General features: G+C 38.7%; 1 protein-coding gene across 1 annotated transcript in view; it reads right to left on the minus strand.

The window, feature by feature from the left end:
- Positions 1-12,482: 12,482 nt before the first annotated feature.
- Positions 12,483-27,645, minus strand: part of LOC145991765 (methyl farnesoate epoxidase-like) — a 143,558-nt gene continuing 128,395 nt past the window's right edge. Inside the window, exons 8-10 of the mRNA XM_083127817.1 lie at positions 27,050-27,188; positions 25,713-25,906; positions 12,483-12,653 (exon numbers count right to left, since the gene is read on the minus strand). Coding sequence (XP_082983943.1) covers positions 12,483-12,653; positions 25,713-25,906; positions 27,050-27,188 — 504 coding nt within the window. The remainder of the gene's footprint in view (positions 12,654-25,712; positions 25,907-27,049; positions 27,189-27,645) is intronic.

Below are 27,645 nucleotides of genomic sequence, written 5' to 3' on the forward strand. Positions count from 1 at the left end.
GTGACCCTGCATACTCGCCACACACAGCCACTAACCGTCTATGGATACGTTCCGTTGTTTCCCCTTCCTTCCACAAACAACCAACTCGTCCATCGTTGACCACGTTCATCTTGTTCCATGTTGTCCGCAAACACACTCGTGACGTTGTGCTTCGACGGCTGCACAGGCCACAGACTACGCACTGTCACACGGTGCTGCCACCTGGCGGTAGACAAGGTACCTATGCGCCCATCCTGCGCAGCGCGTGGAATTACGCCATTTCATTTTGCATTAAAACAATAAAGTGTAATTCTTTATGATACACCCCTCGTATTAATCAAAATTTTAAGCAACTTTTAAGTAGTACAATTTTCAATTATCGGTATCGGTGAGAGTATCGGCTTTGGTATCGGTTCAAAGTGGTATCCGCTCGGCCCTAGTATTTTTCGTAGTTTTTTTCCCAGTTTCGGCCAATCGTGACGATTGTTACCTCATTTAAATTCCAGGTTAAATCCAGGATTTATATCTAAAAAGACATATCTGTATGAACACAGTTTTCTTCTAGAAATAACGCTGTCTGGACCTCCACAAAGGTGTAGTGAAAATGTCATTGCCTTGTAACGAAGCGGTCGCGGGTTCGATACCCGGTAGGCGCACATGGTTGTTCGGAACCCACTTTCAGCCCTGAAATGTCTTTCTGTGCATGAAGTGGACTTTGATTTGATTTGATAACCCTTTCGCCTAGTAACCAAGATGTCCCGGGTTCGACCTCAGTCGAAATCGCATTGTACAGTAGTTCGCAACGCAATTTTGGTCTATCTGAGCATGAAGTGAACTAAAAGCAAAGAAACGAGCCTATCTGAATATGAAGTTTACTTTTGTTTAAAACAATATTCGAGGGTCTCCCCGATGCTGCTGTGCTAACGTCGTGGTATTGCAATCAAGAGGTCCCCGAGTTCGATACCCGGTAGAGGTTCGGATTCTACTTTAAAAACTGTAGGTCCAGTTCCGATTACCCTGCGCGTGCACAAAGTAGACTTAAAACAAACTTCAAACAAACAAACAAACAAACTTCGAATCTAGGATCGCTAGTTGTGTGTTCTGCATCTCGGGAACAAGGAAAGAGATTGGTAAATCTAGATCCTTGAATGCAACTTAGATAACTTAGATATTTTTTCGTAGAATGATTTGGCAACACTTCTTGAAAAACGCTTGTTCAGTAAGAGCGAGAGAGAGAGAGAGAGAGAGAGAGGGTGGGGTTGTTTGTGTGTGCGTGTGTGTGTGTGTGTGTGTGGGTGTGTGTGTGTGTGTGTGTGTGTGTGTGTGAGGGAGAAACCGCAAATATCTTTCTCACCTTAGAAAGCAAATGCTCTCTGTAGTCTCCCTACATACACCCTGCAGTGTACACATTACCTTGAAATTACGCCTTGAGAGCAATTAGGATCCGTATTGACTCAAGTTTGGTAAGTAGTTCGGCAAAACTGTTTTCCATTTACTCTCTCTCTTTCTCTCTCTCTCCGCCATCTTCCAAGCACATACATCACCTTCAATGTCTATTTGCTCGCAATTTCTCTTCCATTTCTACGTCAAAAGATCTGATTTAAAGCCACGTGCACCTTTGTGAAGAAGTGAAAATCGTTGTTGTAGTACTTACAAGGCCATCAAAAACATTGACCTATCCCACGTAATTACTCTCAGGCGTGACCTCTCCTTTCTTTATGCTAGAGCCACTCCCCTTTGCCGTGTTGCAGTTTTAATCGATGAAAGGATATGTAGTTATGGCATGGGTGCATGTGCAAGAAAGACTGAGCTTCTGTGGCAACAGTGCATTGATTGACACTCACAGCTGCCAATGAGATTAAGTAAACGTTTTTAAACTTGGCCGCGTCGTATCGTAATAGGTTGCTAATCATCATGACGTCACATTCGAATTATGCGTTTGTGGCAAATCTTTGTTAGTAGGAAAGTATAATTGTGATTGTGAAGAAAACAAGTTTTGAATGAAAAATGATCGAAATTCGTGTGTGAAGACAAGGCGCTATTGATGGTTATAAAGAAAGCCATGAATTACGAACACTTATGCATTGCGCTATACAAGTTATTTTCCTATTTCTTTGGAGTTTTTTTTGTGTGGTCCTTTTACACTCATGTAACCTGCAATTTTACTTCGAGCCGTTATCTTTAGTGTAAGTAAAATGAAATATGGCCCGCTACAAATTGCTGAAATAATACCTTCATATAAAAATGTTTGGACACCCCTGTTTGGACCATTCTAGCGTATTACTTTCTGATAATGCATGAGATGTACGAGGGGAAAAGCATGCATTTGAAATAAATGATGTATTGATTTCCTTGTTTGGATGGACGGATTGAAGCTGCCACGTGAACAATGTTTCAACAAACAAACCCCAAATTTTACAGATACAGAGTAGTTAGGGCGACCATAATATTTAGACACCAAAGCGGGACATCTCAAGGATATCAGTTTACACCCTGCTGAAAGATCTGTTAGGCTTAATTACAAAATTATTGTTGTTTTAACGTGTTATTATTATGTATTAAAGTATGGATCACATAACATGATACATAATAAATAATAAATTAAATACGATCTCCCGTTATCAAAAGGTATTAATAATTATAATCTCGACATGACATTGTGTCTTGATCCCTTCTGATCGATTTTTGATATTAGCCCTACCCTGAAGTTGAGGAATGCCAGAAGTACAATCTTCTTGATTGATTAAGTTGGTGTTTTAAGTCCCCTTTATGCACAGCAAGGCTAATCGGTACTGGACCTAGAGTATCGAACCCGGGACCCCTTGATTACAAGGCAACGACGCTAACACTGCGCCATCGGGGAGGCAAATCTTCTTGAGAACAGTTTTATTCTTCAACAACAGTTCATTAAACTTTCTCCAAAACTTATCCCACACATCTGACACACAACGCGAGATTTGTCTTTTGAGTTTGCGTCAAGATGAAGGAATTTAAATTATATTTGCAGGTCCGTATTGAAACTGTGTACATTTATGTTTCTTGACCATGCTTTTTCACTGCTCTATAAATGCAGAACAAACACAAAACAATACAACACGCGACGCCAGCTAATTTATGCAGTAAATTGCTGTCTGTTCGAAGAAGTGCCTGATTTGCCACAGTGTTGTTATGACGCTAGTTTTAAAATTCCAACAATATTTTTTGTTGTTGTTGTTGTTGTTGGAAATTTAGATTTTGTTTTCAAGCTAACTTCTAGACTTTCATAAAACGGGACAAGTAGTGGGCTTTTAATCATATCGACGGACACACCTCTGAAAAGGGACTATCCAGGTCAAAATGGGACGTATAGTCACCCAACAGCCATGATGCTTTATCTTCTACAGTGTTCTTTCAAACAAGTTTCAGGGCCTAGAAAAGGCTTCCATCTACTCATAAATGGATAACAAATATCACAATCATCTCGAAGTCGTTCGTTGTACGCCAAAAGCTTTCGTTATAACATTGTTAGGTTGACCACTTCAATTGCGATTTGTCAAGGGAAAATGGAAATGAGACGAAGCTTTCGTGGCCCTCGTTAAAGGTATTACTTCAAGATTCAGGCGGAGGAACTGAGCAAAATAACAGAATGCTTATTCTGCCTTTTGACAAATGAATGAGAACACCTATGTGTTGTACGAGTTGTACAAAGAGAGAGAGTATTTTTCAAGTTTATTGAATCAGACAGGGGAGAAGAAAGAGAGGGGGGAGGAGATGAAAGAGAAGGAAAAATAGACAGAGAGACAGTGCTCGAAGAGGAAATTCCTAGCTGAGGGGTGGGGGTGCTTGGTCGAGTTTGGGGATAGGTGGGGAATTCTTCCATGGGTGCATGGAGACATGGAGGAGGTGTGGGGATGCCTATGCAAATAATTCCATCTGGGAGGACGCTTTATGAAAATGTTAACTGTCGATAAAGCATCCTGGCACGTTCGTCCCAATTCGAGCACTGCAGAGGGAGAGAGAAAATAACACACGCATAGAGAAATAGAGAGAGAGAGAGGGGGAGATGAAGAGAGTAAAGGGAGAAAGATATAGATAAGGAGGGAGGGGAGAGGAATAGAAAGATGTAGAGATGAAACAGAGAAATATAGATACAGAGAGAGATGTGCAGGCAGAGGAAAGAGGAAAACTAGAGAGAAATATATATATATATAAAATGACAGAAAGAGAGCAGAGGAGAGAAAGGGGTATAGAGTGTCTCAACCTTAAAAGTCAGTATGGAAGTAAATGGAGTACTTCCCTCTCTCTCTGAAACATGAGTTTTGCCAATAGCTCTGTCCTTCTCTACCACCGCTGCGTTGCGAGATGTTACAAAATTTACAAAATGTAAAAGTCAAAAATTTCAAACAGTGAAATCATTATCCTGTAGAGTTTTTTGTGCTCTATTAACTGACGGCATTATATAACCTGTCATAAATTCATGTGATCTGATTTTTCATAATTATGCAAATTTGCAAAACGATTAATTTTTTCTAGTAAATACTTCAAAAGCCATAAATATCGAACCGCTTGAACAACTTCGCCAGTTTTTTTTTCTACAGAATCTATGATGTTCGTAGACATGATATTCATCGCCTGAGTGAATTAATTTGCTTACGAGGAGAGTTATATATACACATACATTGGATATTTTGTATAAATCATCAGACCGTAACACGAAAAAGTTGGTTAGCGATACACATGCAGACCAAGCGAGAAAAGTGTTGACCATTGTTTGCAGTTATTTTTAGAATGCATTGTTACTCCACAGCACCGTTATTTATTCCGCAATCGTAGTTTGTTTATGCAGGCTGTCTGGCGTATCAAATTCATTGCGCGCCACCTACGTTACAATTCAGTTGCAGGCAGGTGCCCCGGTTCGTAGGAAGTGCAGTGTGCTTTATTTTCCGTAAAAAAAAATGTATCTTAATGTTTGTTTTTGCATTTATTTAATTCTGTTTATGTAAAGGATACAACATTCAACGAAAGAAGTAACAATAGTTGCGTCGTGTATTACACACATAATGCAAATGTAAAATGGTAAATAGTTACGTCGAAATATAAACATTTACATGCAAATCTTGAGGTAACTATCGTTTTTTTTTTCCCAAAATGCGTCAAATACATAGATTTTGATGATTTCCTATACGATATTGAAGTAAATTTGTTGCAATCATTAACGATTAACAGAGACTCGATGCGACTCCGTTTATTGATCTGGCAACGCCTCGCTTCATTTAACCCATACTGACTTTTAAGGTTGAGACGCTCTATACAGGCACGTATCCAGAGGGTGGGCTTAGGGGGCTCGAGCCTCCCCGAAAGTTTTAGGTTTACATTAGATAAAATGAGGTTTTTGATTTCTTGTGGTGTGAAATAAAATAATGTGACAATAATTTAAGGAGAGAAATAATTATCGAGGCAAGACGGAGAATGTTCCGTAACCCTGTTATTGATAATAGCACGTATCCAAGATGGGGCACAGGGGGCTCGACCCTCTCCCCAGGAATTTTTTCAGTTTACGTTAGATAAAATTAGGTTTTTGGCTTCTTAAATAATGTGAAAATAATGTAAGGAGAGAAATAATTATCGAGGTAAGACGGAGCATGTTTTATACCCCTGTTATTGTTATTGGCTCGAGCCCCCCCCTCCCTCAGGAAATTTTTCAATTTACACTAGATAAAATTAGATTTTTGGCGTCTTGAATAATGTGAAGATAATAAATTTATAAATCTGAGAGAAATAATTATCGAGACAAAACGGAGAGTGTTCTATAACCCTATTATTGTCAATAGCACGTATCCAAGGTGGGAATCAGGAGGCTCGAGCCCCCTTCAGGATTTTTTTCTGTTTACACTAGATAAAATTAGGATTTTGGCTTCTTGAATAATGTGATGATAATTTGGGAGAAATAATTATCGAGACAAGATGGAGAATGTTCTATAACCCTGTTATTGGTAATAGCAGGTGGCTTGAGGTGGCTCGAGCCCCCCCCCCCCCAAGGATTTTTTTTATTTTACACTAGATGAAATCAGGTTTTTGGCTTTTTGAATAATGTGACGATGATTTAAGGAGATAGACAATTATCGAGGCAAGACGGAGAATGTTCTATAACCCTGTTGTTGATAATATTGCACGTACACTTTTCTTGCGCTTTCGGTGTTGTCGCAACGCACTTGAGCACTATGTAGAAACTAATTACTGGAAGGCGGGAGAGGGTACGTTCTTGAATGAGAGAAGGAGTCAACTACTGGCGATATTAACGAATCGTTTTATCTGCGGAACGTTCTAGAATATAATGAGGATATAAATACGCGGATTCAATTTTTCGGTTGATCTGTACAAAGAATCGGTTAATGAGATTTCAGAGGTAAGTGTGACAATTCATACAGTCGATTGGTGATCAGATCAGTCAGCGTCCTCTGATTGCTTTATGAGATATAGTGATTCGAAAATGAAGACATTGACGACAGCAGAACTTAGTGCTAGTTCTTAGTGTAGTGCTAGTTCCGTTCGTAGGCCGAAGAGATCAAAGGTCTCTCTCTAAAGTGAATATTTCAGCAGTACCTGATATTGGAATGGTTTATTAAAACAGAAATAAACTGCATAGATCAACTGAAAAGCAAAGTTTCGAGTGATGATTTATTTTTGCCAGAACTAAATTTTGTATATGCAGTCCGAGAATTTCATGGTATAAAAAATACTTTTCTTTAAGCCTACTGGGTTCGAAACACATTCAAACACTTAACTACCATAAAGAGACAGCCGAAAATTTTATGAATGTCGAGAAGAGAAAGCAAGAAGATGTTGCATATGTAAATATTTTAGGCGGAAATTGCAGGCCCTACCAGGACCCAAATCAGGGCTCTACCAACCGAACCACCTAGCCATCCTTGACTTCAACCGATTTTTCGTTAAAATGTCGACATAGTACATGTCCTGTGTATATCAAATCGTAAGGTGTTGCCTGTATATTGAACAAGCACAGAAAATATAGGAGAGAAGAAAACTGAGGAGCATTATCAGCGGTTGAGGATAATTTTTTCTGTGGTCAACAAGAGCTACTACTTCGAGGTGACAATGACAGTGGCCTAATAAGAGAGATTTCACACCGTGTCGCCTGAACGTTAGGTTTGTGCGGACTTTTGTGTCGCCACGGTGTGAAACGTTGCTGTTGATTGGCCCATTCCAATCGACATGTATCGCGTGTCCCTTCGGTCTGAAACCTTCCTAAGTCTTGAAAATCCAAGTCACAAGGATGAAAAATTAGGGCCTTGTTAAGGTTAGGTGTGAAGGCAGGCAGACGACAGCACCCTAAAGGATCATATCCAAAACTGCAGGAAGAACGCATCTTACTTCAATCTCCAATACGATGATAGAAACTTCTGGTGAGTTAAAATGTGTCCGAGATAAAGAGAGGCGTGCCCAGGATTTTCGGAAGGGAGAGGGGTTACGCATACTATTGTTGGTGATCAGTCCTGATTTTGCCACTTTTTCCTGTCTTTGACGTTCCTCTTTTTTTAAAAGGAATACTGGGTCAAATGGGGTTATTACCTCACCAAACCTCCCTTCGGCACGTCACTGGAGATAAATGAGTAAGCATTTCATCATACTGGGAGACGAAACATTAGATGTGTTGGGAACGGAAGGGTTTTCACAGTGCATTAATTGTTTCGTGATCCACCTGTATTCGAGAAGACTTCCTTTGTTTCGTGCCGATACATGACAAGACAGCGGAAGCTGTGACAGGCAATTTTGAACACTTGTGAGTGCTAAGGCCTGAATCTGAACAATTTGGTGGGTTTCGGCTTTTATAAGAGCTGCAAACATGGGTGGACAAGACACTTTAGTGGTGTTCAGGCTCGAATCAGAGAGAAATATTCGAGAGCTGTCTGCGTTCAGTTCGCAGCCCACTATTTGAATCTCGCGTTGTCGTCGAGTGGATTGTCCATCCCGTGCATGTGTATCAGCTTCGTAAAAACACTCAAAGACACCATAGATGTTTTTATGTCTGATGAGATGAAATGGACAAACCCACATACTGAGATGGTTCCGGCACACAATATTAATGCATGGAAACAGAGGAGTCGAGTGGTAAAAAATGTTCAGATTTCACGTTCTGATTAAAATGATAGCCTTACAGTGGCAACGATTTAAGGGATAGTTGCTCCCCATTTTTTACTTTTTTTGCCTCAACATTATGACCTCTTAATATTAAGCCTTGGCTACCAAGAGAAAGTAAACTTTCCTTGCAACGCCCTCCGCACCCTTCCCCCCGTTTTGGAACCCAATTGCCACCTCTGGTCTTAAACACACAATTGTGAGGTTCTTACTATACCCCTTAAAAAATGGTGTTGAGCCCCCACCCGAAAGGAATTCCTGGATACGTGCCTGGCTCTATAGAAGGGAATAAAGAAAGAGCAAGGAAGGAAATGCGGCAGGAGAAAGAGAAAGGTGTTCATTACATTTTCTGGCAGGTGAACTTACTTTCAATATAAACTGTGGGCCATAATAACAATTATCAAACGACGCTATCGTTTAGAAATAAAAAGTTGTAGTAAATTAACATAAAAATCAGTCACTTAGAACAAAGTGAGAGGATTCCATCTTGACAATGTGTATACTTCAATACTTGCAACCATTATAGACTGTTATTTGCACTTTTCATTGCCTTTACTTTCAAATTGGCAGCTGTGTAAATATATCTACAGCAACAGGAAGAAAAAACAGACGAAGGTCTAGTATTTTATGGTGAAAGGTCACGGGCGTGGTTGGAAAAAAGAGTGTAATTAATATTATGTACCATCTCTTTCACTATGTGAATGTGAGCATGATAGAGTACCTCCTTATTAATTGCCATGAATAATTGACATTAGCAAGCTTATTGTAGACACATGTACTTGTCGTCTCAATACTTGACAAGGGTACGTAAGCTCTCATGTGTGGTATTCTTTACAAATAAATTTTTTCAAGCAATTTTAATTACATGGCTTAATGATATGAATAATTTTGATGCTTTTGTTCCAAATTCATAACATGTACAGTTCGATGCACAAGTTTGCTCGGCAAATTGTCCATCACTATTTTCATTCAATTTTCTCTGAATGCTACGTGGATTTAAGGGCTGGATTCTTATGTATGCTGGGGCAGAGGTTTTCAGCAGCTTGTTTTTGACATTTTGTATGAATACCTGAAAATCTCATTGCGTAAAACAAAGAGAACAAATATGGCGATGGACAGCCTGCTAGGTAATATATATGCATTCCACTGTACAGTAAGTTTTAGTCAAATACCTTGAATGCCATCCCAATGACCCATTGCATTGAATTGTCGACTGGTTGCGGGTTCGAATCCCGTCATTGCGATGATTGTTGCTTTGGCTATGCTCAAATGTGCAGAAAGCCAACGCTAAAAGGAAATATACAAACGCAATGTATGAATTATATTATGAGTGGGTCCAAGTCTGATAGCTCCGATTCGTTGACTATGCGTAACAAACGTTCTCAAACTCTGAAGATATTACAACTTCCGGAAGATACTTGATTCATCAGGGTGAATTCAAGTTACTAACTCGATGAAAGTTAATATTTTTTTGTTGCCCTTGTCCTATTTGTGGGTTTTATGCGTGAATTTGTTTCGTTCGACATTACGAAAACTCCAAACAAATATAACTTTTAGAAACTTTTCCTTGAAAGCGGCGTGCACAAATTTATGTACATTAACTGTATGAAATGTTAAAAAATAATGAAATACAGTATCATTGGATATTCACTTATTTGGTGAATCTAGTTGGAGTCTCTCCAAGGATATAATAATGATAATGATAATAATATAGTGATAGTAATTTGGAATAAAGGTTTATTTTCACTAGTATATAATAATTATTGTTGTATAATAATAATCATTATGACAATAATATATTTTTCTATTCAATATTTATTAACGACCTGACGTTCCTCTACAAGCGACGCCATGGCAATGACTAGGTAACCCTGTGATATTGAAGTTTACTTTTTTAGAAACTCGTTTATGATGATATGGTATTTACTATAACAACACTTTATAATAAATAAATAAAGATACAAATTTTATGTATGCTTCTAATGCAGCGCCGTAGAAAGATATTTCGACGCCCCCCCCCCCGCACTACCAAGCACCGACATTTTTTGTGCATCCCTAGATATTTTCTTCTCATGCCATTGTTTGTGATATTTACATCCTACAAATTTTCAAAATTTAAAATGAGAGAACAAAGAAAACTAAAAAAAAAATAAAAGTTGAAAAATAATGTAGGTTATATTTAAAGACTCACAGTTTGCATCTCTGATTTAAAATAAAGTTTATCATACTTAAGTATACTTTAGTTTTATATCTTAGTGTCAGAAGAACATTTTAAAAACGTACTGTTATTACTATTTTGGGAAAGAGAAAATTCTAGCAGTGTTACCAGAATATGGAAGATATTGTGTAAAAAATATAAAAGGAAATAAGGTTAAGAATAATAATTAAAATAAATAATACAACGTGCAATTTGTTTTCAGTAGAAAAATTTGTAATTTAAATGTACCGAATTGAATGGTGACATCTATTTTCACGTGGCGCCCCCCAAAGGAAGTATCTAGGGGTTACTTCATCACTTGTAAATCTTGAATGGAGTAACACTTGTATGTTCTTCTTCTCCCCTTACGTCTGCCAAGTGTGAATTTCTCCTTCGCATATTCTGACTTTGTTATATACATATAGGCTATTTATAAGAACACCTTTGAATGGCGCTCTAGGCTTCAGCCTCCTCCCCTAGCCTATTCCTAGCTACGGGCCTGATTCTCTGTGTGGAACAAGGCACCATTCATGGTACAGTACAATGTAACGCTGGCATGAATTGTGGGTTGAAAGCAGTGAGTGCACATTAAACTTTTGCTCTTGGAGAGGGAGGAGGGGGGTGTCCATTGTCTGTTCCTGGACTGCATTCACAGAAAATGTATACTATATCTACACTCTTTTTTTGGGGGGGGCATGATACATGCTCATTGTTATTGTTGTTATTATTAACAGTAAGTAGAAGACAACATTAAACTAATGGGTTCGAATCCTGGCCTGGGCATGGATGTTTGTGAGTGTCCATTCATCAATTTCATCATATCATCACTCATTACCATCTTCGCAAATTAGCCAAAAGTGGCACAAGAAGTAGCGAAGTAAAATAAAGCAAATCAATCAATCAATCATAATTAAAAAAACTAACAAGGATTCACTCATTGTCTCCCATAATATATTTACAGTATAACCATGATCAGTCGCTTTAGTCAATTGTATTTTTTTTAAAGAAGGTGTTGCGTTTTGCCACTCTCCTGACCATTTTCTCGTTCTGTAATGGAGAGATTCTGGGTTTGATACCCGGTGGAGGCACATAATGATTCTGAACCCACTTTAAAACTGTGTCATACTCATGATTTGCCTATCTGTACATAAAGTGGATTTAAAGCAAACTTTGTACACTGCATTCGTAAACTAAATGGGACAATTAAGATGTTCCATAAATATGGATAATAAAGAAAAACTCAAAAGATAGTAAAATTGAAGTACGAGGTATGTATGTTCAATTGTTCTATTTGTCAGTTTTCTTCTTTCTACTTTTCATTATTACTTTTTATACGATTTTATGTTTTCAAATCAAACGTGAGATTCAGTTACAAGACCTTATAAATGATCGTTTATCTGTAATGTTAAATTTGAAACAAATAACCAAAGTTGGTTTGTCAGATGTAGTTTACTTAGCACCACGCATATTTAATGTGATGAATACATTTCAATAAAAAGCATTGCCTTTGTTGTATTTTACAAAATGAACAGAAGCCAGTGACGTACCAAGATTAGATTTCTTAAATTATTAGATGTTTTCCAGTTTTAGTTTCAATTTACTACAAAAGATAATTCAAGAGTTACAAAGCAACAGACCAGTTTATTGAGATTAATTGTAAAATGTAGCATCGGATAGTAGTTTGTTAGATGTGAAAGCATCGAGTAGCAGAATTGTTCTTCATCTTATTACATGACATCTTCTGGTTCTGATTCCGTTTCGGAATCGTATTCGTCCTCAGCTTTGTCGCCCTCCAGTTTGCAGTTCTTGCTGCTTCTTCCTCCGCTCGCCATTGTCCTCTTCCCACCCTTCTTGTACATGGAGCAAGAGCCGAAGACCAGACTTTCTTTGCTGGCCTAGCGACCTTAGATCATGATGAGACCGCCTCTCTCCACAAGCGCGTCCGGAGTGTCGCCGATCTGCTTGTCTGTCATGTGATCGTTGGAACAACGAACCTGCTCAGCGATGATGTCCACGTCAAAGTGCTTGGTTTTCTGCAACTCGCCCATTCCCGATATGGCGTTCTCTTTTGCTACGTTCAGGGGGTTCCTTGGGTAGAAAAACCTGCCCCACTTTCAACGAGGTCCTTTTCGCTGACCATGATGGCCAGCGCGACCTCAAGGGCATCCTCTCAGCCCTGAACCCCGTCGTGATTGAACTGGTCCAACATCTTTGCTTTGGTCATCCCTTCCTTTCCGTACTGTTCTGCTGTGGACTGCGCCAATTTGCATACATCTATTTCTCCTGGAATCGGGGGAGAAATAGGTTCAGTATTAGCCTGAGTTCGTATGAACTTTCCAGCCTGATCATTACCAGTGCGTAGTTAGTTCATTGAACTCCAGCCTAATTATTGCCTATTTGTGTGGGAGCAGGAAATGGTTTCTTATCCATTTGGCCTTGACTCATATCACTCAACAGGTCGCTAGGTGCCGTGGCTTGCCGCGAGTTGATAGCTTCCTGGAGATGAGGCCTTGCTCGAAAAGGTTTATTATCCAAAAATAGGTTCAGCCATGGGGACATCATCTTCGTCAGTTTCCATTTCGTCTCGTCTCTGGATAGTTGCGTTTGCTTTTCCAGCTTCTTTGTTTCTGAGATTTTGTCGGTACATATTTTTTAGCAGCTGGATAATGAGCAACGATCTTTGTAGCAATAAATTTGGAAATTATAAACCGTCAGATTGCTACTGAAAATTTTGTCGGATCCTGTCTATCTAATCACATCCATGGAAATGTCAGGCTTTTCTCCCTTTGTTGTCTCTCATCAGGAATCACATTGTTGACGTTAATACCGTAAAGGAAATAATAAAAATGTTTTAAAAGTATCGGCAGAAAAATCTTTACTCGGACGTATAGTTGATGCATTCAATAACATTCTGACGTTAAAGATGATATTGCAAGTAAAAATATAGGCATAACGAAATGAAAGATCCAGTGTCCAGATGTGTCTTCCGTCTTAAGGTGAGTGACGTCCACTTCCAATAGATTTGAGGGGGTTCACATAAATAACACACAGAGAGAGAGAGAGAGAGAGAAAGAAAGAGATAGAGAGAGAGAAAGAGGAGAGAGAAAGAGAGAGAGAGAAAGAGAGAGAGAGAGAGAGAGAGAGAGAGAGAGAGGAAAATCCCCGAACACAACTTAAACATTAACGCATAATTCTGTTATCGGCAATAATAATAAATCGCCCATTGTTTCAGGCGAAAATTTATTTCATGGTATTGCAAAAAGTAAAGAACATTATCAGTAACTCCAATTTTTTTTTCTCAAACAATCACTGGCGTATGCAAGTGGAAGCTGATGGGGCTACAGCTCCTCCCGATTATTTTAAATAATAAAAGTTTTCAAATGAAAGTAGCAAAGAGCTAGGGAAAAGCCCAAGGTTAAATACACCCACTCTTAAAATGACCCCCGCTTACCATTTTATCCTTAAACAACATTCAAAACGAAGGGTAAAAATGTGAATTACGGAATATTTTATAGTACATCCTGTGACGTTCACTAGTCAATCATTAGCACGATTACATTTCGTTCATAAATATTTGAAACTAAAAACGCGAAGGTGAAGATACAACTTCTATGGGTCTATATATTAGTCAAATAACTGAGCAATATGCAGTTCACTATTACCTATATTTCCATTTCTTGTCACACACATTACCACATAATGACTATTGATTCTCGTTGCTATAGCAACGTTAGAATTCCAAATATCTTGTTTATACAGCGTATAGTGCAATGAATAACATAAAACATAATTAACGTTGTACAAAGTAATAATTATACATTTTTTGAACTGTTAATATAAAGTGATTTGTATAATATGAAATTAATGATTTCAATAAACATATAATTAATTATATTGTGAGGATCCACAGGACCGTCACAATCCAGTCACTCCCCTTGTTATCTATGTTACAGCCACGTTTACAACTCTAGCCTACTCTGAAAAGAAATCGTGAGTAAGCTGGTGCATATACAGTTACTTATTTAAAGAAATAACTGCGTTAGAGTTACTGTTATTGTAAAAAAAAGTAATCATCACTTCGAAAGACCGTTAAGGTGTAAGGTGAGACGAGAGAGGAAAGGGATAGGAAATCATGAAAGGAAGGAAGATAATGAAGGAGCAGAGGTATAGCCCTGACTGTAACCAGATGATGAAAAATGGAACAATACAAAACGAGGATTGTTAGTTCCTGAATAGAGATATCGAGCAGAGGAGGAAGGTTGTAATCTAATATCAATTTCCGGCGAAGGTCAGCTGAGTGAAAGAACAGCGTGTTCTTCAGAGGGAACAAAAGAGCATCTGTATTTCATTGAAGGATATGGATTGGCGGAAGTCCAGTTGAGGAAGCCCGTCAGAAGTTATATAAGGGGATGCATCAAGAGAGGATATTAATCTGACTTCTGAGTATATATTATGTAAATCTTTACCCTTTGCGATAAGAGCGCGATGTGAGAGACGTCATGCTTCCGTTGACTATCCTGCCTGTTGGTGCGGTTTGTCCATTATTAGCATTAGTCCAGTCGGTGGGAGGTGTCCCGTAGAAGAGTCTAACCTGTTTTATATGTGCAGCAGGACCTTACAGTACAGCCAACAACAAATATAATATACTAACTTTGTTTAGGGAATCTCTGAGGCCTGCGAACAAAATCACGTCTCTGCGCAAGTGATGACTCGAGAGGGCTCGACCAATGAACTCGTGGGAGGGGGATTGAGTGCAGCTACCAGCTGTTTGCAGCAGCGCCAACTTGCTTACTCCCCTTCTCTTCCCTTTTGCGCTGCCTTGCTCCACAGATTCCAGGCAAATTGTCCAATTATTATTCAATTACTCTGTTTTCTACAATGTGGTGTTTAAGAATAGAAACAAAAAAGCACCAAGAAGCAGAGGAGAATCTTTGTTACAGCACAATTTCATTCCGGAGCCTCCGTGGTGTTGCTATCTCCTTGTAATCAAGGTGTTACGGGTTCCATACCGGTGAAGGCACATAGTCGTTCAGCTCCACTTTAAACTCTAAGTCCAGTCCCGAAACGGACGAGGGTAAGTTATATGCAGAGGGTAATTCCCTGTCATACCCTAAGTATACATTATCACTCTAATTACAATTTATACTATTATTGTTTGCAGAACCATCACCAGTTGCCACTAGTTGTTACGGAGCAAAAGTGGTGTGATATTATATTCCCAATCAAGATGTTCAACAGATTTTGAACTATAAGTTTTTGTACTAAAGTTGTCATGATCGTTTGCACTAATATTGGGCAAACTTGCTAGAAAATTCACGGGTTGAAGTTACTGAAAAGAAAAAAGAAAGATACGCCGCTTAAATGGACAATAAACCTTTTCGAGCAAGGCCTCATCTCCAGGAAAGTATCAACTCGGGGCAAGCCACGGCACCTAGCGACCTGTTGGGTGAGATGAGTAAAGGCAAATGGATAATAAACCTTTTCCTGCTCCCACAAAAATAGGCAATAGTTAGGCTGGAGAGTTCAATGGACAAACCGATCTCTAACTACTGTGTTGACTTATTAAAAACATGATCTTTTATATACATAGTACCAAAGACAAAATTGTGGCATACGATTGTAATATAAAGAATTTACTTACAAGTTAATTATTTTGTATAATAAATTACAATCACACTTTTTCAATACAAAAAGTGGTAAATGTATGCTCAACAGAAACTGTCAATTGCTTAACAAACCATGAATCACAAGTGAAGAAGTCTTTTAAAGTGACAGTGCCATCTGTTCTCCATTCGGGGAGTCACGCGGGACTACACATGGAGAGTGCACGGATACAGACAGCGACCACGTTGGATCTTCTTGGGTTTTCTTGGAACTAGCTACGCGATAGAGGACCCGTTGTCATTCATCTACATCAAGTAAGATCCCTTCCGCGCTGTCGGACTTCGAATCCACCGCGAAGCGAGCCCAACGTGAGATAATCGGAACTTTATCTTCACGTTTCCTTCACACGAGATGCATTCTCGTGATTCTCACCGAGATCACGCGCAGCAAAAGTGGTTCTTATAGACTTAACTTGTAGTCACTGGCGGCGACAAAAGTGTGCAACTGTAAGCCAGAATGAGCCATGGTTCACCCAATGTAATAACGTGACAATAGAATTATGTTCTATTGTAAAGTAATAAAAAATATATAATTGTGATTTTGGTTTCAGTTTTTGATAATGCTTTCCACTGCAAACAATATTAATTTCATCTCTACTTTGACATGCTACCTTAAGAGTGGCCTGGAGGTTGGCATGAAAAGAGTTTTCCTGCCCCGGCGAGATACAGACACACCTAGCGACATATCAGGGAACTAGCAATTCTTCTCTGTTGGGTCCTAAACTAGAGGAAAAGCACAGGCCGGGGGGCAGAGGACCTCCCCCCCATGGTGGAAAGACTTGCCACCATGTCCCCCCCTGCCTTCACCACCCCCTCCCCTTCGTGACCGCTGCGAAAGGGCACCACCTGTTTCATTTCATTCTGGTTCCGGCTTCTTTCAAGATTTCTCCACTGGCAAAATATTCACTGCATGGGAAGTGGCCACGGCAAACAGTCAGGACCTTCACAAATGAGATTTGGATTGAATAAATTTTGTTGATTACAGTGGTTGCTATAATTATGTGGAATTTCTCTTTGTGCGGTTGAGATTATAAATTGAGAGTAAACAAGGAGGTAGAGATTATCAGTTGAAAGTAACGACGAATCAAGTAAGAATAACTAATTGAAAGTACGCTGTGTAAATGTATAGTATACCAGTGGCAGTGATAACAAGGCGGAGGCATACTAGTCGCCATTTTCTATTTTTTTTTGTAGGGGGTTTCGTGTTGATACAAAATTTGTATCTAATAGTAATAAGCACAAAAAATAGTAGTAGCACAAAAAATAGTAACAGTTATTATTTTAACTACTACGAACAGTGCTGATAATAATTCAAGATGGACGGGAGCAAGACTATTTCGAATTTAAAGAAAAAAGTCTCGGATATGTGGAATGACCTATGGATAATCAGAAGACGCGAAAGACAAACCAATGGAACAAAATGTACAACTACAGTAGTAGCAATGATGTAAGGTAACGAATTGGTAAACATTGAACTTACACTTTATGTATTACCCATCTTAAAAACAGCTCAAACGTATTTGAAACTTTCTACATGTTATCATTTTGTATCATTATGACACGTGTTTCCCCTCGAACTAATATTTATTTTTGTTAATTTCCTTTCTCGTTGCACAAATGTTTATTGCTCTTTCCAGTTCTAGAAATATTTTTAATGTTATTCGTAATACCTTTAATTTGCTGCGTGATTTTTGTGTTATTTAATATTAAGACCTATTACTGATGATGTCACAGAATAGTGACTCACCTGTATGTATATATCTTGTAAGACCTGATGCTATGCTAATTATGGACTGTGTTTAGTTTTTAGCTTTGGCTTTCGCACCCCTCAGGAAAAGTCACGTATCATATCTGGTCATCTTGCTCCGAAATAACTACAAGTATTACGGTCACAATGGCAGTCTTACGGATGACGTCAAGATGGAATGTTTACTGGAAACCGAACAATTGAAATGCAACACCACCGAGAGTGTAGATACGTTGATTGATTGGTTGATTATTTTTCGTCGCTTTCTGTCACTTTTGGCTAATCACGACATAAAATGGTGATTACATGGAATTGATGAAGGGATACTCGCAAAGAACATCCGTGCCCTGGCAACTTATAATCCCCACCTCCCCATTACTTTCAATTGATAATACGCACCTCTCCATTACTTTCAATTGATAATACCCACCTCCCCATTATTTCAATTGATAATACCCACCTCCCCATTAATTTCAATTGATAATACGCACCTCCCCATTTCTTTCAATTAATAATACCCACCTCCCCATTACTTTCAACTGATAATCCCCACCTCCCCATTACTTTCAATTGATAATACCCACCTCCCCATTACTTTCAACTGATAATTCGCACCTCTCCATTACTTTCAATTGATAATACCCACCTCCCCATTAATTTCAATTGATAATACGCACCTCCCCCATTTCTTTCAATTAATAAAACCCACCTCCCCATTAATTTCAACTGATAATCCCCACCTCCCCATTACTTTCAACTGATAATACGCACCTCTCCATTACTTTCAATTGATAATCCCCACCTCCCCATTAATTTCAATTGATAATACGCACCTCCCCCATTTCTTTCAATTGATAATACCCACCTCCCCATTACTTTCAATTGATAATCCCCACCTCCCCATTACTTTCAATTGATAATCCCCACCTCCCCATTACTTTCAACGTGTGGTCAGCACGACGAACCCCCCAGTCGTTGTTGAAAGTTTCCCCAATCTCCTCAACAGGTCCTAAAGACCAGCCATGTCAAACTCAATTCGTGAGTAGGGCCGCATAACGATAATGTCAAAACTATCCGGGCCACACATCTAGAACACCAACACCTTGAAGTCCAGAACTAAGTGGTTCGACCCAACGGTGCCGGGATTCCAGTGATTATTATTGCAGCATCGATATGTAAATTATATATAGACCTCCCCTCATATTTTTTCATGGTTATAGTATTTTACATGTTACTTTCGAGTATAAATTGGTTACAATTGTGCAAAACCTTTTGCAAGAAACTGTTTGTGTGCAATTATAGTTTCGTTTCGCACAGATTTGACAGTTCTTTTTAACAAGCTTCTCAAAAGTCTGCAATAAGTTTTTTTGTGAGCATGAAACTCTTAATGCAGACAACAAATGTTTTGTCAGTCATTCTTGATCATTGGACTCGGCTGTTTCATTAATCTTCATTATGGAAAACAACTTTTCACCAAGGCAAGTGCAACCAAAATTAATAAAATTTCTACAGCAAAATAGCTGTAGAAAAATCAAGGATAACCCACCTCGCGACATTTATTTTTCAATACGAGTTGCACTGCAATTCAATAAGTTCCATTCGAAGGCAGGACTTGCACACGCATCATCAAAAGAAAAGGGAGCAGAGCAGAACAAGAATATTGATTGCCCTTTGCACCCTCTGAAGTCTTGAAACCTGTTTCCAAATTCATCACGTAGTATTTTTACTGTGGACAAATATTCCTGCCATTCCTGGTATTCCTGAGAAGTTGAGAAGGACAAATCATAACTTTATTAAAAAAGTTTTAATATAACGGAAGACTGTAACTTTGCAAAATGGCCTCCACTTCCTTCAAAATATCAGCCCTTGTGTCACGGGGAGGAATCATTGAAGTAGTTTTACTGTCATATCGAGATGAGAATCGCATCCACGAATGAAGGGAGCTAACCGAGCTAGCTCGCAGACGTTCGTAATTTCACATATTGTGAGCGAAAAGGCAACAACACAAACAATTTTTGCTTTCAATTGTTCGTTGACTAAGTCATCAATCCTCTCCTCAACTGTATTTCTGATTTTTTTATATTTTTTTTATTAGCGTTGCTTTTCTGCCACGTTTGCCTAATGGAGACGATGAGGATGAGTAATGATATGATGAAATTGATGAAGAGACACATACAAAGAACACCCATGCTCAGGCCAGGATTCGAACCCGCAACCTCTTGTGTCGCAACGGGCTGTGCTAACCACTCCGCCACAGAGGTTGGCAAATTTATTTCGTGATAAAGAAATACTTCTGAATGAATTAACTTTATCAGGGTACAAATTTTCTACGCTTTTCACTATTCACTTCACAACAAAAGTAAGCATTTCACTTGAAAAATCTACATTCCTCTTCTATAGTCCTTTTCTTACTCCCACAAAGTTTGGGCAGCCATATGGTTCTCTGAAACTTTTACAGAAACTGACTTTTCTTCCTGGTAAATCCTTGAAAATAAAGAAACAGACTCTTAGGCGACAAAAAGTATGCACGCTGCCCTCCCCCAGCTGGCAAGATATTTTCGTACTTCAGAAGTAACATGTCCATCAGCTTGCTTAGTTGACACAACACCTACTCTATAATGGAATGTATACCTGTGTAGGGAAAATTGGTCAATGTGTTGAAGTTTGGATGAGTCTGGTCTTGTATCACGAGAAAAGAGAAAACGTGATAACTACAAATGTATAGATAATTTCAAGCATGAAGTGTTAAGTGGGGCCAAGGAGGGCCGCATTAACGGATGCTGGGGCTCACATGCGGCCCGCGGGCCGCGAGTTTGACTGGCCGAAATATCAGGAGAAAAGTTGTTACGCTTCTTCCAGGAGACTCGAACCTGCGCGCGTCCCGTAGCTGGAGCCTAAAGCATGACGCCTTAGACCGGACGGTCACGATGCAGGACAGCAGGCCCGTAGGCAGAATTTTATTTGGGGGGGGGGGTACTCATCCCTTATCAGCAGCTGCCATCTAAGGGCGAAAAAGTGAGGGAACCCCTGAAGATGAGTTTTTGTTTCCTAATTTTGATTTGGCAAAGGGGAGCTCTCTCACTGCACCAACCGCCGTCAACCCTATGCCGGTCGTTTGAGTTTCTGTAAGTCTTCTTTATGTATAGAAGCCTTTTCATTTTGCCTATTTTGCCTATTTGGGACCCCACTGCCTATTTTTAATTATAATGCATTTTTTTGCCTTTTTCAATGAAATTTGACATTTTTTTAAAAAGAATGTGTATATAAATTATTTTTCTCCCAAAAAACGTTGTTGGCATTTATTTTTCTTACGTTTATTATGTGAATAATTTTCGCCTTATTTAAGTAATATTGAACTCACGCATGTTTCAACATTGCTGAAGGAGAAAAGTGTGAGAAAAAAGTATTTCATGCTGAGTCAGGATATTGCCTTTCGGTTAACATTTCTTGTGCATGATTGACTGCTGAAGTGGACAGGTTGATTTCGAACACAAAGAAAATATTTCTGAAATCTCCCTCTCGAACCCGAAAATTTCAGGAAGTTGCGATTGAGCTTAGTTTACCTCCGCAACCAGTCTTGACGAGATAGGGAACCTGGATATCAGCAGCTATATATTATGCTAACAACCTTCAAAAAATCAGTGAGGTAATCGATGCTCTTCCAGAAAATGAAGCGGTTTCAATTCGTGAAGTGAAAAAACTCCTGTGCTATTCAAATTTACTTTTGCACATTATTGTGCATTGCCAGAGACAATTACAATTATAGCATCCATGAAAATCTTCGAGGAATCTATGCAGCAGATGGTGGAAGTGCCAGGAGAAAAGGGGTGAGCTGTTGCGGAAAAGTGCTAACGGGTAGTGAGTGCAAATGAGGACTTGAAACAATTGAAAACAATTTGTGATATTCTAAAACGTGAAAATGCTGTTACCAAAATGAGTCCAGCTACATTAGCTTGTTTTATGTATGCTCCAGTAACTTATGTCGAAGTAGAAAGATCATTTTCTATTATGAAAAACATTCTCTCTGACAGACGACTATCAATGAATGTTTAGAACTTAAAAAGCACCTTGTAGTTATGTGCAATCAAGACGGAGGCTCTTCCCAATTTAGATTTTAAAATTTTGCCAGAAATGTGCCTTTTTTCGGTTTATTTTGCCTTTTTTTCATTTTTAGTGCCTATTTACCACATTATAAATGCCTTTTTGCCTGCCTATTTTAACGAAAATAAATGCCTGAACTTCCGGGCTCTAATTATGATGAATGAAATTCGGCTGAAGCGGCCGTATCTTTCGTCGTCGATAATACATGACATTTTTAAACAATCATTTTGGGCTGTGCAAGTGACTTTTGAAAGAAAAGCCCTCCCTAGCTTAGTCATAAAAGGAATGAGCATTACTTAGTATGCATCATAATGGCCATTTTCGTTGGTGCTACCCACAAATCGTATAACCATTCTGTGATTATTTTCGCATTTCCTTATGGGAAATTGAAAGAAAAAATAATGGAATTTGTGCACATTTATCGAACTGAAATTGCATAAATGTGTCATGTACTCAAAGTTTCATAAAGTAAGTTCACATCCACTGCGTGTTTTCCGGCAAATTTTTGTCCTAAAACGTTATATTCAACAAAATGCAAAAAGGCCCATGTTAAATTTAAGCGCTTTCCACGGCGACCTTCGCCAAACTCCACCGCCCTCTTAAAACAGCAAACCTGGCCTTGAAAAATACCGTTCTTGAAATTTACGTATCCCCAATTTTTTAAAATTAACTGACGTACATATTCGAAAGTTGTCTTCAAAATAATTGTAAAATAAATAGTTCTAATTAAGGATAGGAAAGAATTTACATCTGACACGAAGAAAGTACAGAAGATAGTATAATCGATCACTGTTTGTCGAGTCAGTTGACAGCTGAGCCGTTGTCCTTAATCTAATTGAATCTTCGGTGTTGACATGCATTGCGCTGGAATCACGACGTGATCCTGAGCTTTCAAAAGTCTTCGAATATATTCAAGTGAGATGGCTGCAATTCATCGGGAGAACAAAAGGGCATCCTCTCAGAAAAAATATTCGACAGACGATATGATGTCCACATACAGAAGGGATGTATTTTCATGGACGAAAGATTGGTTGGTCGTATCTGAATATTGCATCCAGAGTGTCCTTTCTCTGTTGCACAAATTCCACCGGGGAACATGCAACATGAAGGAAATAGCTCGTTCACCGTTCTTCTGGAACACGTTGAACGAAGACATTGAAAGGCTCACGTCTTTGTGTGACACTTGTTTGCGTTACAATAACAGGCCGAAAGTATCTGGTACCGGATTCGAAACGTGGCCTATTGCATCGCAGCCTTTTGAGCGCGTCCATCTTGATTTCTTCCATTTCTCAGATATGAATTTCCTGTTGCTGGTTGACGCTTATTCTCTTTGGATATCTGTGTGGAGAGTGAAGAATATGCAGTTTGACACCATGATCGGGCATTTAGATGAATTTTCTTCATGCTTTGGATATCCGAAAACCTATGTAACGGACAATGGCCAACCATTTGCATCTTCAGAGTTCGACAATTATTACTCAAAGAGGAATATTAAGCTTCTTCACTCAGCTCCGTACACCCCCCCCCAATCAAATGGTCTAGCTGAAAGGAATGTTGGGGTGGTGAAAAACATGCTAGAAAAGAACTTTTCGAATAGTTTGTGTATCACGGACAAGTTCATTCTTGAAGTACTGAGTAGATTTAGAAATATTCCAGTGCATGGGTATACTCCGGGAGAACGCTTACTTAAGTTTCGGCGAAGAACGGATATTTCCACTTGTGACGTAACAGATAATTCCAAAAATCAGCGTATTGGTCCTGTTCCATTTAAGCCGGGAGGAAAAGTGCTAGCGGAACGTTGCAAGAAGAAATTCAGCCACGGTTCCAAATACACTATCGACAAAATTGTAAAATTGATGGGCCGAAAGATGGCAAAAGTAATTGTCGATAATGATGTGGTTGTTGTTCATTTTTAGAAGATCAAGAGATATCCCGCTAAGATTGGTGTCCAAAATCAAACTCTCCTGCGCGGCAACAACCCGGTCCTAGTTAGAGAGGAGGACTATCTCCCAGTACGCTGCTGAAGATCAAGTATAGTCTCCAAATGCGATAAACGACAATTTACCGATTAGAAGATCCCAGAGACCAAGAAAACAACCTGACCGCTATGGGCAAACTCCGTGAAACAGGAGTCTCTTCTGCCAAAGGGAGGAAAGTATCGTGTACTGACTGATTATCTCCGCTCATCTACGCCAGACCTAATCTGCATCATCAGTGTGCGCCAGACCTGGTTATTGTATGTTGTTTAACGTCAGTTTTCTGTTATCTAGTTTGCCTATGCCGCAAAATCTATACCAGCGTCTATACCATAATGTAAGTTCTTTATACAAATTGTGTTATATTGTTCGTGAATTATACACTTTTGCTTGTGTCTAAACTCTAGTCGTATTCTTTACTCCATACTCCATACTCCTTACTCGAAGAACACAAGGATTTTATCCTTTGGTTTTACCAACCAGATCATCTCTTTGAATTATTTTATCGTTGAATGAGTTAGAAAGTTTTCGTGTGTATTAAAATTGTGGAATTCCAAAATGTTTTCAGATTTATTGGTAAGGATTTCTCAAATAACTTATTTTCCCTGCTTTTTCAGTCAGCACAGCCATTCAACTTTTTACTTTAATAACTTAACCAACTTCCCTACATAGCTTTCAATGCTACCGTATTTTTCTTATTTGTATCGTCATCCCCTCCATGATGTTCATTAGCAAACATTTTAAAATGAGTATCTGTTACAAGTTCAAGGTAAATATTATATTCATTAATGTTGTAAACAAGATAATGTTCCTTGTAATTTTGTGGTGAGCATTATGTGCAACAAAACGACAGATATTCTATTTCCACTAACGTTAAAAATGTACAGAAAATTTCAATGAGATTAAAGATAGGAAGAAGTCACTTTTAACAATCATACTTTATTTATATATAAACAAATGTACATAAATTCAGATAACAAACTAAGCAAATACATATATAAAAACTTGAAAATTGTCTAAATATGTAAAGAAAATATGAATTTTTATTACGAATCTGAATTTTACAAATTTACATACACATATAACACAAACAAACACATATTTACATTTAACGAAGTTCATAGCACAGACCTCCAGTTACGACTGGAAACATGGACCTTTTCTAACACGAGTCACCTTGAAGTCAAAAAATGCCTACACTCTGTCTCGGAAATCTGTGGAGCAAGGCCGAGTTTAACGGTAGAGAAAGTGTGAAAACTAGTGGGATGAGCAAAGCAGTGTGTGCTGCTGCAAACGGCTGCAGCAAGGTTTGTCCCTTCATGCTCTCACTTCCCCTCTCACGCATATATTGGCCAAGCACTCTCGACTTCTACTTGTGCAGAGGACTCGTTTTCGTTTGCTTGCTCCAGATTCCCTGGCCAGAGGGACAGTCCGGGTAATACTAATATGGCGGCTAGTGTACCTTCACATTTCCAATTGTAACAACTATTTGACGATTGTGAGTCATTATGTCACGCATTATTGCAATTTTTAAGTGTACTCCACAAGTATTTATTGGCAGTTGTAATCCAAGACCCTTTACAGAGAGGATCGCTACAGGTATTGTAGTTTCATGTTTCTACGTATATCTTTACATTAATGCTACAAAAACCTTAACGTCATGAGTCACTGTATATATTGTATTTTGTTCATTCTGCAGCAAAAACGGTAAAGACCACTTGTAATGAATTGAATAAGCATTTGGTTTATTATAATACTTCCCTACTACAAAATCAAAGAATATTTGTAACATGTTTTGTGTTGGTATCTTTAGATCATAAACACAGGAGAATCTGTACTGTGTCAGTCGGTTGGAAATGCATCCAATTTGTGCTTTCTATTAATGTTGCATACACGAATTACATATACACTACCTGCTCAACCCCTGATCTCTCTCTCTCCCTGATGACTGCTCGGAATGGATTGGGCCGCGTTACTATTCCGCCACTGGTCCCATACGAAGGACGATCATTTGCTGGAGAGCTGACGGTGAATGTTTTTATGAGGGTCGTGAAGAACAGAAATAGAGAGAGCTTAGCGTGTCTCTCTCCCGGACAACGCCTCCGACCTGAAACAAAGAATATATGTATGTCCTCATGAAACAATCAACACATACAGTAGTTTCAGAAACACTGAGATAACAGTATTTGCAGCAGTGTTGTAGCTCCCTCAACCGATTTCAACTGCCCAAGGAGAGCGTCTCGACCCAACATATGCGTGGGAACCACACGTGTAAACTTGCTGATTTCCAGAATTTGCATTTCTGAACCCGACCGTAACTATAAGATAGCAAGAAGCTTTTATATGAGCATAAGACGTAAAATTAAATTTTGTCAAAAACTTTTACATGATGTTACAAATTTAGATATTTAAATAAAGAGTTTTCCGCTAGAAGGTAAGATAATGCCCATTGTCACTTAGCGTTGTCAATGTTCATTCTTTCTCTTAATAAATTTAGTATTTATTTATATAAATCCTCCATTAAGTTAAAACATGAAACCGGAAACAAGACATCACCAAATGTTATGTTATTCTTGTAAATAAGTTTACAAGCATTTTTTTTGTATAGTAGTGAACCGAATTTAGATTATTTATATACTGATCCACCACTCTATTTGTAGCACTAGCCTGGAAGTAGTGGTGCTATAGTGTCGAATGTTAAGCCACGGCGAAACATAGTTGGCAATTTTTAAGTGCACAAATATTTTGGCGCTGTAGTGCATATATTTGTAATGCAACCTGTTTCAGCTAGTCAATTTTCCTCCTATCCCTAACACAGTATGTACAGACGTCGGCAATAAAAGTGGGACACCTATATCCTGAAATTCTTCCTTCTCTCCAATGCGTTGTGTGTGTTGCCTAACTCAACGCCAATGACAGAAGTTGCCATTACAAATTTGCTATTAAAATCCACTTAATCGCCGTATTGTTAGACAACACACAAAACACATTGCAGGGAATGGGGAATTTCAGGATATAAGTGTCCCACTTTTATTGCCGGTGACTGTACATTTGTACAGTAATTCAAAACGAGTCTAAAAACGAAACACTATTTTAAACCAAGAACTAGCTTAGTTATAGCAAATTAACTAGATGTGAAAAATTCATGGTAAAAAAGAATGAAGCATTCTTGAAATTTCTGTTACTCAAATTTCCACAGAACAAGCACGAAATTAGCAATTTCATTTAAAGCATATGTAAGTGAACAGACCTCCTCCGAATGGTAATATCCAGTGCTTATTCACAAGTTGCCCATCTTGAAGAAAGCGCTCTGGCCTGAACATGCGAGGTTCCTTCCAAAGTTCCTCATCAACATGAACGCTGTAAGTGTTCACCCACAACAATGTTCCCTGAAAACAGTTTCAAAATATTAAAATTAAGTACAAGGTAAAGGTGTGCCAATATTATTAGCCTAATACTAAAATACAGCGTCAAAAATTAGCTTTCTTGTTATAATCTTTTTTGTGTCGCAATATTTGAACAGCAAAAATCTACATTTGTTGGCTACAGATGGTGATGAAATGACAGACCTAAATTCTCAAACTTTAAACTTATTTCAGTAACAAACAGGATCACATGTGAAGGGTTAATAGGTGGGATTCCCTTCTGGTTGCTAATTTTTGGCCCTTCAAGGCCCTTAAAGAGTATTTACTGAAATTCCCCCTCCACATCGGAAACATTTCAAACATCACAGTGGTTATAGAGGTAAGCATATAACTCGAAAACTCCAATTAAACTCTCACATGTATGATTTCATAAATATTAAAATATTGAGCAAAGCAGTACATCCTTGGAGAAAATACTATG

Source organism: Lepisma saccharinum, chromosome 8 (assembly GCF_977018435.1).
Source record: "Lepisma saccharinum chromosome 8, izLepSacc3.1, whole genome shotgun sequence".
Taxonomy (NCBI): domain Eukaryota; kingdom Metazoa; phylum Arthropoda; class Insecta; order Zygentoma; family Lepismatidae; genus Lepisma; species Lepisma saccharinum.